The sequence below is a fragment of the Ovis canadensis genome, chromosome 6 (genome assembly GCF_042477335.2).
Source record: "Ovis canadensis isolate MfBH-ARS-UI-01 breed Bighorn chromosome 6, ARS-UI_OviCan_v2, whole genome shotgun sequence".
Classification (NCBI taxonomy): domain Eukaryota; kingdom Metazoa; phylum Chordata; class Mammalia; order Artiodactyla; family Bovidae; genus Ovis; species Ovis canadensis.
In genome coordinates, this window is record NC_091250.1 from 75,022,501 (window position 1) to 75,035,554 (window position 13,054).

At 38.1% G+C, this 13,054-nt stretch overlaps 1 protein-coding gene across 2 annotated transcripts in view; it reads right to left on the bottom strand.

Moving 5' to 3' along the window:
- Nucleotides 1–7,179: 7,179 nt before the first annotated feature.
- Nucleotides 7,180–13,054, bottom strand: part of SMIM14 (small integral membrane protein 14) — a 62,680-nt gene continuing 56,805 nt past the window's right edge. For both annotated transcript variants that reach the window (XM_069593914.1, XM_069593915.1), the window contains exons 4-5: nt 12,541–12,683; nt 7,180–10,463 (exon numbers count right to left, since the gene is read on the bottom strand). In XM_069593914.1, coding sequence (XP_069450015.1) covers nt 10,431–10,463; nt 12,541–12,683 — 176 coding nt within the window. In that variant the 3' untranslated portion in view covers nt 7,180–10,430. The remainder of the gene's footprint in view (nt 10,464–12,540; nt 12,684–13,054) is intronic.

Genomic DNA, 13,054 nt, shown 5'->3' on the forward strand with positions numbered 1-13,054 from the left:
CCTGGGGTCACACAGAGTCGGTGAGCAAATAAACCACCACCAATGGGCTTATTATTGCTAAGTTTAAGGAGTTGATGTATTGCTTTGTGATTTATCAGTTTTCATTTCTAATAGGGTCACTACAAATAGCTATAATAAGCATGAAAAAGCTTTTTGGGGTCTTCAAGTTTTAAATGTATAAAGGAGTCCTGAGAACAAAAAGTTTGAGAACTGCATGTGGTAGGGCAATTATTTTCAGATTATGTATCATGGAGCTCTGAGTTTCCCTGGTGGTGTGTCACAGTCTATGAGAAAGAAAATGAGTGGGAGGTTAAAGCTGACAGAGCAGTGTGTCTCCGACTTCCTCCTCCATATCAGAGCAGTTCTACTTTTATCTGTCAATCTGCTTCATATTATCAAAATTTCATGTAGGATTTCAATTTACAAACAGGTTCCTCCTAAAATTTAAAAAGTGCTTGATTCAGTCATTTAATAAGAATTTCCTCCAAGTGTTTACTACGTGATAAAATTGTGCTAGTCACTAGGAATAGAATTGTGAGTAAAGAATAGTACATTCTCAGCCTTCCTATATTTTACTCTGTGGGGAAACATCAGTAACACAGATGCATGTAAAATAACTTTATTAAGGAAGATATATATAGTCTTGTGGGAATACACAATAGAAGCATCTAACATAGCAGGTCAGGGATGCTTTGTTTTTGGCTGTGCTGGGTCTTTGCCGCTGCTCAGGCTTTCCTCTAGCTGTGGCGAGCAGGGGCTATGCTCTAGTTGCAGTGAGCAGACTTACTGCAGTGGCTTTTCTTGTTGCCGAGAACAGGTTCTAGGGTCCCGTAGTTGTGGCACATGGCCTCAGCAGTTGCAGCTCCTGGGCTCTACAGCACAGGCTCAATAGTTGTGGCACATGCGCTCAGTTGCTCCGAGGCATGTGGGATCTTCCCAGGACTGGGGACTGAACCCGTGTCTCCTGCATTGGCAGGCAGATTCTTTACCACTGAGCCACCTGGGAAGCTCCTTCCTCAGGTTTTGAAAATTAAGCTTCTAAAGGAAATATAGCATTAACAGGGGGAAACAAAGAGGGTGGTTGGAGGAATAAAAAGGATGAATTCAGAGCTAATGACAGCCATCAAGAATCAGAAGCAGTATGTCCAGTGTAGTAACCCAAGAGATTTAGAGCAGTGAACAGATTCAAGAGATGATCAGGACTTCCCTGGTGGTCCAGCGGTTCAGAATCCACCTACCAATATAGAGGACAGGTTTGATCCCTGATCCTGGAAGATCCTATAGCCACAGGGCAACTAAACCCAAGCACCACAACTACTGACCCCAAGTGCTGCAACTATGGAATCCAATGTGCCCTAGAGCCTATGCTCTGCAACAGGAGAAAGCCTGCACACAGCAGTGAAGACCCAGTACAGGCAAAAATGAATAAATAATCATGTTTTTTAAAAAAGAACGAGATTATACAGAGTGAAGCAAACCAGAAAGAAAAGCACAATACAGTATACTAGCACATATATATGGAATTTAGAAAGATGGTAACCATAACCCTGTATGCGAGACAGCAAAAGACACAGATGTATAGAACAGTCTTTTGGACTCTGGGAGAGGGTGAGGGTGGGATGATTTGGGAGAATGGCATTGAAACATGTATAATATCATATATGAAACGAATAGCCAGTCCAGGTTCGATGCATGATACTGGATGCTTGGGGCTGGTGCACTGAGACGACCCAGAGGGATGGTACAGGGAGGGAGAGGGGGGTTCAGGATGGGGAACACGTGTATACCTGTGGCGGATACATGTTGATGTATGGCAAAACCAATACAATATTGTAATTAACCTCCAATTAAAATAAATATATTTAAATTAAAAAAGAGCAAGATGATCAGGGAATAAAAGCATGATGATTTTAGTAATATCCTCCCCCTCCTCTCATCTCACACCAAGGGTGACACTATCTTGGCTTTGACAGTAAAGGTTAGTTATGCCTTGCACAGATATATTTAAGGGAATAAATTTCTGGCTCAACTTTCACAGGTACTCTTTCTCAAAATTGATATGTCCAAGAATAGTGCATTTTACAAAAGAAAGACTTACCTTTTATCCAAACAAACCCTTACTATGATCCATTCACCAGGGGTAAAATTCTGGACGCCAAACAAAGGGATAAAGTGAATTCTGGTTTGGGGAAAGTCCCTTATACTCATTAATCAAGACACTTCAAATCTGTCTTTCCTCATTTTATATTTATTTTTGTTAAGGGTGAAGGTCAGAGGTAGAAACAGGACATTTTGGACATGTTCTGAATTTAAAAAGATGCCATTTAAATTAATGAGTTGGAATATTTTTAAAGCAATTTAAATATTTTGTAGGACTATAAAAATGGCAAAGAGTAGTGGATAAAATTGACATGGATAGAATTTAAAAGATTTATTCATTAAAGTAGTTAAACTTAAGTTATATCAAATCTTGGAGAAGGCAATGGCACCTCACTCCAGTACTCTTGCCTGGAAAATCCCATGGATGGAGGAGCCTGATAGGCTGCAGTCCATGGGGTCGCTAAGAGTTGGACACGACTGAGCGACTTCACTTTCACTTTTCACTTTCATCATTGGAGAAGGAAATGGCAACCCACTCCAGTGTTCTTGCCTGAAGAATCCCAGGGACAGGAGAGCCTGGTGGGGTGCTGTCTATGGGGTCACACAGAGTCGGACATGACTGAAGTGACTTAGCATATCAAACCTTACAATACTTTTTCCACTTGGAGGTTTCATCTTCAGTTCAGTTCAGTTCAGTCGCTCAGTCATGTCCGACTCTGTGACCCCATGAATCGCAGCACGCCAGGCCTCCCTGTCCATCACCAACTCCTGGAGTTCACTCAGACTCACATCCATCGAGTCAGTGATGATGTTTAATACTTTTATTAACAAAATTATACACACATATCTAAAAACATTTCAAATGCCAACTTTAAATGGTTTAAGCATTGACTAAAGTCTGAGCCATTCTCGAAAATTTCCAGGGTGATTCAGTTCAGTTCAGTTCAGTTCAGCCACTCAGTCATGTCCAACTCTTTTCGACCCCATGGATTACAGCATGCCAGGCTTCCCTGTCCATCACCGACTCCCGGAATTTGCTTAAACTCATGCCCATCATGTTGGTGATCCATCCAACCATCTCATCCTCTGTCGTCCCCTTCTCCTGCCTTCAATCTTTCCCAGCAGCAGGGTCTTTTCAAATGAGTCAGTTCTTCGCATCAAGTGGCCAAAGTATTGGAGTTTCAGCTTCAGCATCAGTCCTTCCAATGAATATTCAGCACTGATTTCCTTCAGGGTTGACTGGTGTGAGCTCTTTGCAGTCCAAGGGACTCTCAAGAGTCTTCTCCAACACCACAGTTCAAAAGCATCAATTCTTTGGCGCTCAGCTTTCTTTACAGTCCAACTCGCACATCCATACATGACTACTGGAAAAACCATAGCCTTGACTAGATGGACCTTTGTTGGCCAAGTAATGTCTCTGTTTTTTAATATGCTATCTAGGTTGGTCATAATTTTTCTTCCAAGGAGCAAGCATCTTTTAATTTCATGACTGCAGTCACCATCTGCAGTGATTTTGGAGCCCAAGAAAATAAAGTCTGACACTATTTCCACTGTTTCCCCATCTATTTGCCATGAAGTGATGGGACTGGATGCCATGATCTTCGTTTTTTAAATGTTGAGTTTTAAGCCAGCTTTTTTTCTCTCCTCTTTCAATTTCATCAAGAAGCTCTTTAATTCCTCTTCACTTTCTGCCATAAGGGTGATGTCATCTGCATATCTGAGGTTATTGATATTTTTCCTGGCCATATTGATTCCAGCTTATGCTTCATTCAGCCCCAGCATTTCTCATGGTGAACTCTGCATATAAGTTAAATACACAAGGTGACAATATACAGTCTTGATGTACTCCTTTCCCAATTTGGAACCAGTCCTTTGTTCCATGTCCAGTTCTAACTGTTGCTTCTTGACCTCTATACAGATTTCTCAGGAGGCAGGTAATGTGGTCTGGTATTCCCATCTCTTTAAGAATTTTCCAGTTTGTTGTGATCCACACAGTCAAAGGCTTTGGTGTAGTCAATGAAGCAGATGTTTTTCTGCAACTCTGTTGCTTTCTCTATGATCCAGCAGACATTGGCAGGATGTTGATCTCTGGTCCCTCTGCCTTTTCTAAATCCAGCTTAAACATCTGGAAGTTCTCGGTTCACATACTGTTGAAGCCTCACTTGGGAGAATTTTGAGCATTACTTTGCTAGTGTGTGAGATGAGTACACTTGTGTGGTAGTTTGAACATTCTTTGGCATTGCCTTTCTATAGGATTGGAATGAAAACTGACCTTTCCAGTCCTGTGGCCACTGCTGAGTTTTCCAAATTTGCTGGCAGATTGAGTGCAGCACTTTTACAGCATCATCTCTTAGGATTTCAAATAACTCAACTGAAATTCCATCATCTCCACTAGCTTTGTTCACAGTGATGCTTCCTAAGTCCCACTTGACTTCACATTCCAAGGTGTTTAATCACACTGATTCTGGCATGAAGAACAGCAGCTGGGCTTGCAGTTATCTGAATGCTTTGAGGCTATCAAGTTTTGTCTGCAAGTCTTACAGTCTCTTGTAGTTTCTGCATTATAATCTTGCTGTTACTTGTGGCTTTACTGAACAACTGTATTAAAATAAACGAAGGTAGTTGGAGAGATTCTGTTTGGTTTGCTCACACATGGAGCCACATTTGGGTGAAAGATACAAATCAAGGTTTAGATCCCCTTCTACCTCCTTGTGTATTTCAGCAAAATACAGAAAAAAAGAATTAAAATGACATCAGTAGTACAGTTTCTGAAGTGGGAGGGACACATATGAACCTATGTTAAGAAAGAGCATCAAGATTGCTTTGCATTGACTTCTAAAAGGAAAAAAAAAATTTAGAATAGTATGCCACTTTTCAAAATTCTCTTACGAACATACAAGTAATAAAGTTTAAAATTATAGGTCTAGGATTTGCTAATGGAGTGGATGGCTGCAGGTGTGTAGAAAATGAGATAACTAGAGGATGTTAGAGGACTGAGTATTGAAAGGGTTGTCTTCTTGGATACTGATACCAGAATCACCATAGAAGAATGCTGAAAAGATAGGCAGAAAGTCCGGTGCTAAAATCTTCAAGGAGTGCGGAGTAATCCAGAAGTCTATAAATAACTGTGAAAGCCAGGGTAGAATACTCTAACAGCATGAGCTTCAAGAGTTGGAGAGTTTTAGGGAGGAGAGAATGATAGCCTGACTGTCCAAAAGAGAAAATGGGAAGAGGTTCACTGTCTCCATTCCTTGGTCATATGATCTGGAAAAGAAAACAGCTCTCACTCAAGAGGCAAGAGCTAGTACCCTTAAGGAAATACCATGTTTTGGGGAAGGGAATGTTCAGAGAAAGGGTTGAAAATATGGGGCTTTTGCAGATGATGACCCTTAAGTTTAGGAGGAAAGGTATGAGATTGCATCAGCTGAGGGGAAATGAATGATGATGGCCTTGGAGTCTTAGACTTGTGGAAGCCAATATAAACAGGGGTATAGGACATGACAGGATTAATCAAGGTAGTCTCTAAGGCGAATTACCACAGCCAGGCTATGAGTGTAGGGAGACAGTAGGGAGCCTTGGCAAAAACATGTAGGTATTAGTGAGTCTCGCTGTCAGACACGATGATATTGGTGCTGAGGCCAATACAGGGGCGACATCACTGTGGAGGGGTCTCTTTGGCTATTACCTCACAACCCTGCACATACTCTTATCTTCCATCTTAAAACAACAGCAATAGAAATTTCTTCTTGCCCCAGACCCACATCACACTCAAGTTACTACTCCATTTCTCTGCTCCCAATCACTGTAAACCCCCTTCAAAGAGTCACTTGTACTTGTCTCTCCTTCCTTACCCTAATTTCTTCCCTTAACTACTCCAAGCTGGGTTTGCATCATTACTCCAACAAAACACCTTTTCTCAAGTTCACTACGAATCCTTTGTCAAAATGTTCAGCTCTCCACCTCCATGTTTTTTCTCAGTAGAACTGAACGCCACTGAGCCCTCCTCCCTTTAGAGATTTGCTTTCTTTTCAGGCTTCCAAGACTACATTCATATGGTTTTCTTCTTCTTTCACAGGATGCTCCTTCTCAGTCTATTTTGCAGGTTCCTCTCTCAACCAGAGCTCTAAATATGTACCCAGGTCCCAGTCCTGGGACTTCTTAAGTTGAAATATAGTTGACATAAAGCATTATGTTAGTTTCAGGTATACTATGTAATGATTTGACATTTATGTACATGAAATCATCACAAGTCTAGTAACCATCCGTTCTCAAAGTTATTAGACTATTATTGACCATAGTCCCTGTGCTGTGTATTACATCCCTGTGACTTATTTATAACGAGGTTTGTGCCTGTTAATTTCCTTCACCTAGTTTGTCCTCCCTTGCTTCCCCACACCACCTTCCACCCTGCTCTCTCCCTTCTGGCGACCACCCATTTGTTCTGTGTATCTGTCTGTTTTCACTTTTTTCTCAATATTTCACATATCAGTGAAGCAGTATGATATTGGTCTTTCTGACCCACTTCACTTAGCATAAAATATCCTCTAGATTCATTCATGTCACAAATGGCAAGACTCCTTTTTTCATGGCTGAGTAATATTCTATTCCGTGTATACCACATCGTTATCTGTGCATCTGTCAATGAACACTTAGTTGCTTCTGTGATCTTTAGTGTCTGGATGCATTCCAGGTCACAGAGCAAAAGCAAATGTCACTTTGGTCTGTTTTCAGAACAGTTACATGTCTAGCTCCTTTTGGGTAACATATATCTGCTCATATAATTAACACTATTGGATAGCAAATGTCTGTCTACTGGACCTGTATACTAGGAAGAAATAACAAAAGAAATGTAATTGCAACCTAATTTCCTAGAGATTCTTAGAATCCTTCTGAATACTGGCCCCAGATTACATAAATATTCTTTGTATAACTCAAAGTTCTTGCTTAGGAATGTCTTAGTAAGGGTAAAAAAAGCTTACCAAAAAAAAAAAAAAACCTGTTTAATAAAGGACTTTAACATTTTACTAGGCAAAAGATGCTCGCTTCTCTTCCCACAAAAACCAAACAAAAAGCAGTGAGTGTTACTAATGTTTCCTATTTATTCATTAATAAAAAGTGCATAGTACAAGCCCTTTTTCCCAGTCCAAGTACTCAGTAAAAGATTACAATAAACCCTGGATGGCACAGACATGATTTGTTTGGCATGATTTAAACATTTAAAAACAGCAGTTAACATTTGGTACATCACATGACCACTTTTGCTTTTAACAAAGTAATCATCAGACACAGTAACAAATACATATGACTTTTCATTTAGAAATGTTATAAAGTTAAGACTAAACCTACTATTGCAACAACAAAAATTTCACCCATTAATTTAAACTCTCTCAATTTCTCCTTCAAGTTGCTGTTTTGTGTCTTAAGCTGAGCTGGTCAAATTTTAGCACTTATTCATTGACAGGCTTTGATTCAGGGTGTGAGACTTCTGAGGTTCCTTTGAAAATATAAGATATAGATAATTTATAAACACTGTAACATCGCATATCACAAAGACACTAAAAGTAACCATTGAATAGCTGTAGTTAATAGTTACTTTAGAAACTCTCTCCAAGTAGTTTAAAATTAAAATATGACTTATTGAACATGGGATAGTGTTGTGGATAGATACATCATAAAATCTTTTACTATACACAGTTCTAATGTTTTTTCCATGTGGAAAGCAAAACAGAACAAAACATTATTCTGCATAAAATAACATTAAATAACTCTAAAACAAAATAAACTATTAATGGCATTTGTGGGCTGTTTAAGAGCCAAAAGTGATTAAAATGTGAAGCTTTTTTCCAGACTATTTAAAAACTATTGTAGCCATAATTTAGGTGAATGTTTACAAGCCAAATAATGACTAAGAGTGTGCTCAATAAAAAGGCCACATGTAGAAGCTTTAGGGATAAAACAGAATAGTATAAATTACTAATTAGGTTAAAAGGAATACTTTATGTGCTACCGCATACTGTCTTTGTTGGGAGGGCAGAGAAATTATACAAGCAGAAAAACCAAGACTAAATACTTCACTAAGAACTTTTGTTATTAATTAAATAGATGGTCCATATAGGGAATGGTTAATATTCTAATGTAATGTCAATTAAGTATATGTGACAGAAATGAAGAACTAGGAATAAGAACCCAGATTTCCAGGTCTCTAGCTAATACTAGATACTGTTTCCAGGTCACAGCCACTTCCTTCAACCAAAGTCAATTCTTTTTTTTTTGTTTGTTTTGCCACTCCACGTGGCTTACAGGGTCTTAGTTCCCTGATCAGGAATTGAACCTGGGCCTTCGGCAGTGAAAGCATGGAGTCCTAATCATTGGACCACCAGGGAATTCCCCAAAGTCAATTCTTAGTTCTTTGTGAACCACAGATTCAGTGACACATCACTATCTCTTCCAGAGACTAGCTTTCTAGCAGCTTAAACAGCAGACCGTTACGAGATATGTGCTAGCCTTCAAAGTTCAGGGGCAAGGGCAGAAAAAGAAATGATTACAGGGATTCAGCTCCATCTTAGGCCATTCCTGCCCTTTCTGCTTTAAAAGCTATGACGCTGAGAAGGCTTTTAATAGGCCATATTAAGAGGAAAAACCTTAAATCTATGGTGTTCTTTTACCCAGGATTTGACTTACCTGTGTTATGACACCCCTCGATTAACACAAGTAATTAACAGTAGGTTATTTTATTTCAAGAAAAGTTGAGCACAAAGCCAAGATGCACAGGAGGAATGCAAGCATTCGATATCAGATTATATAATGAAATGAAGCCCTTACAGTGTTTATAGCCTAGAACAGAATCATAATAAAGGAGAAAAATACCCTACAACTGTCACGTAATTGTATCAGAGACTCTATTAAACAGTACAATAATATAGAGAAGTTTATTTAATTCATACAAGTAATTTCTCAGATCTATACAGTGAAAAGCTAAACTGATCTGGGACGGGGAGCATCCTTACATTGACAGCAAAATATCTTCTAGCCCCCATAAATCATCTGCAATCATTTGTTAGAAAAAAATTCTATAACCACACAGGTCATGCAGACTTTTTAATGCCATTTGTATTCATTTTCTTTCAAACTGAACAAAAACAAATGAAACCTTTTACATTTTTATATATTTCAAAAATTTCCTTATATTAGTGCCCCTCCCCACCCCAATCCATCCTATTACCAAACAAGAATGAAACAGAGGTTGAGAAAAAATATCCTTGATTGTTTCTCATTTTCCTCCTTTTCCCTTGGAGTAAACCAAGAATTCATTAAATACTTTTTAAAGTCAGAAAGATAACAAGAGTCTAAATTTTTTCTTCCAAAAAGAAAAAGAGTAAGTGAAAGCATTCAAATGTCAGTAACCCAACAGGCCCCCAAGACAGCTTTAAGATCTTTTCATTTAACAGGGACGTTTACAACACAAAAGCAGTTTCCTGAGAGGCACCCACTCTAAAAATAAGTTATAGCTTAAATTATTACTGTATAGATTATACCTGGCAAAGGTAGAAAGAATTAAATTTTTTCCTCCTTTCATGAACTGTGTAATAAGGCTAGTGTGCAGAGGCTTACAAATTTCATATAATGGACTGTAAATCATCCACCATTTAAATCATGTTTATTTAAAGTTTTCTGAATATTAGACATTTTATGGGAATAAAAACTTAGTAAACAGTTATTTCATTTCTTTTCTCCTTTTCTTAGCCACATAAATCATCTGTAGTGGATGATACAGATTTCAGCTGTAATTTGTAAAATATTCCAAAAGTTGTCACAGTCCTAAGAACTAGAGAAAACTGCCATCCACAAATAAACTACCAAGGTAAATATAAATACAGTGTGGTTCTAATTTTCTTTCATACAATCTCAGGTAACCCCAAATAACTTTATAAATACCTTATTAAAGAAAAACAATTTTTAAACCCATTGAAAGTACTTAAAATATTTAAATGTAGAGATCTCAAATTTCCTTCTATCAGGCCAGAAATTACCACAAAAATTATGATCACAGTTACAAACAGAACGAGTGGAATGTTTAAGTTTAGGATAACCAAAAGAGCCCCATGTAACTTTTTAATGTAATCATTTACTCAAATATAGGAAAGGTGATGACACAGGAAGCAAAAATAAGCTCGCAAGTGAAATTTCTAGAAGCTCATGAAAACAATACTATCCCATACTGCAGATGCAAAATAAAAAACAGTTCTAATGGGGTTAAGAGTACTCTGGTCATCTTCGTTCATTTGGTCGTGCAAGGTGTTAAACTAGTTTCACTTCCCATATCCACAAAGTTAGTCCACAGGAGGGGCTGGTGGATCTTGACCCTGACATCAGAGAGAGAGAAATTATGAAATTGACTTCTTAAATTCCCCAGTACAACCAATCTAACACATACAGTAAGAACTGAGCAGTGATGGCCCTCAGCTTCCCATCCTAAATCATATACTTATTTGGACTTCTCCTATGTTTCTTCTGCACAAGACAGCACTGTGATTCACCAACATTTGTCTCTTTCTTCTTTATAGTATGGAAGAAAAGAAAATTTTGTAACAGTGATATTGACTTAGCTGAAAGTGCTCTCCCTGACAGCTCTAGAAGTGATATTTAAACCAATTAAGGTAGTCTCATCCTTCTTGCTAATAAGGTGACTGAGTACAGTACAATTAAATGAAGCTAAAGACTTGTATTTCTCTCTACAGAACATCTGTCAGTGAGGAAATAGCTGGCTCCAGCTGCTACTGGTAGCTGCCCTACAGGGGACAGAAAGGGAGCCTACCTTGGAATAAATACTGGTCTGAGGAAAGAGAGTAGGTCTCTAATGAACTGTTAAAACTTTCTAAACACTGACCCTCCCTCTGGATTTTTTGATATGTACACCAATAGAGCCAATTACTTAAACCAGGCTGAAATGATTTTTGTTACTTGTACTAGAAAGCATCTGAACTGTAAAGGAAAGAGCAGAGCTTTTAGGAATCCTTAGGAAGATTCCACTTACTTATTACTCTGATATGCTATATGAAACCCCAGATGATATTCAATTTTTCTGCTTGGAATCAGTCAGTATGTCTTCATGCTTATTCCTAGAGCTGTGGGACTACCATTCCTAGAACTGCTGGTCTACAATGATGGTAATCTTGCATTTCTGTCACTTTTAAATGGCTTCTAATTTAGTGCCAAACATTGAGGATGTTGCTCTTTGATATGAAAGTAACAAAACTGTACACAGAAAGAAAAAAGGCTAGGGAGAAAGCACTTTATCAAGACAACATACAAGCTGTTTTATGGATATACTCCTCTCGAAGAAAACCTAAAAATAAGGCATTTTATATAGTGCTAATGATGGCTTCTTTCTTAACTAAAGTCAGCATGCTACATATCTAAATGTTCCAGCCCCAAAGCACTGACCAATTAACATTGCATATTTGCTTTCTCCTATATAAGCAACTGGTCTAATTAAATTTCTTTTTAATATTAGCAACACAAGATTGGGGGAAAGAAGCAATTATTTTAGGCTGAAGAAGGGAACTAGTGGGATAATTTGGTGTCCAACAAGTGAAGCCACCATGGAAATAGTTTTAAAGAGATAATACCCAAATCAAATGAGAAAAAAAACAAGTATAAATATTGGCTCTGAAAACAATTAAAAAGAATCCTTTAATGGAGGCCTCTATTAAAGACGTTAATCAAAAACTCCCCGTTGGGTCACTTTATCATATTTTTCATTTAGGTTCTAAAAATTGTTATAATCGTGACTATCAAGATTTATCAACATAAATGATTCCTACCACTCCTTTTGCCAGCTCAGCTGATCTACTGTGATGCAGAACTGTCAGAATGAATTTGAGAGAAATAGGATGGGAAAGCAGGTTGAGCCAGACGGGCTCCATGTCTCTGCTATATTTGACATCTAGGACAGAAGGGGAGAAAATGGAGAGAGAGAAAGTGAATAAGTGAATGTGTGTGTGTGTGTGTGTGTGCACGCGCAAGTAGGGACATTTGAACTGTAGCTAGTAAGAGTATCTAGGAACCTTGGGACATGAGAGGCAAAGGGATCAACTGTGAGGTGGACAGACCTAGAAACTGGAGGACTGAGATTTGAGAACTATCACTGGATTATTATGAACTGGACCACTTTTTATGTTTCTCGTGTGAGTAAACATTGAAATTTATCTTAAAATGATGTGGGGGCTACTGGTCTGTACTTCTCTATGTGTAACTCCATGAAAACTAAGCCATTTGGGATTGCAAGACTTACTGGAACTACACAGGAAGAATTTAATTTACTCTGTGAGCTAAATCTTCCTTTTGGTAATTTAGATATTTCAGTCAAAACAACTCCACCCCTTTCTCAGGCTACACCCATCCCCCCACCCCAAAAGATCTCTAATCCACAACACTTACGTTATGAGGACTGGCTGGTTTTCCAGTTAGGTTGGATCCTCTTAGATTAGGAGGTCTCAACAGAAACAAGATCACTGCAATAACCATCCAGGCCATCAAGATCATGGTAATACTGATGCCATTATCACTAGAGGGTCCTGGCACTAAAGACAAACAGAAAATGTATTTGCAACAACAACAAAAAAACTGTTGAATAATTACCATGTTGTTAGTAAATGTAAAAACAAACTCTAATGTTTAAATAACTTCAAAATTGTATTAATATAAGAACTATTAATACTTTTAAGAATTATTAAATATCACATCTTCAATTTCTGTTTCCTCCTGTGAGAAAATCTAAATGGTAAATGGTATAAAATAGTCATAAGCCAGAGCCTATTAAATAAAGATTTTTAATAGTATAGTAGTGTGGTAATAGAATCCTTTGAGAATTTGATAAAGAAAAGACTCTTTCCACTGTAAGAGTCCATGTATACACATTCAACAATTTTGTATATATTAATAATTGCAAAAG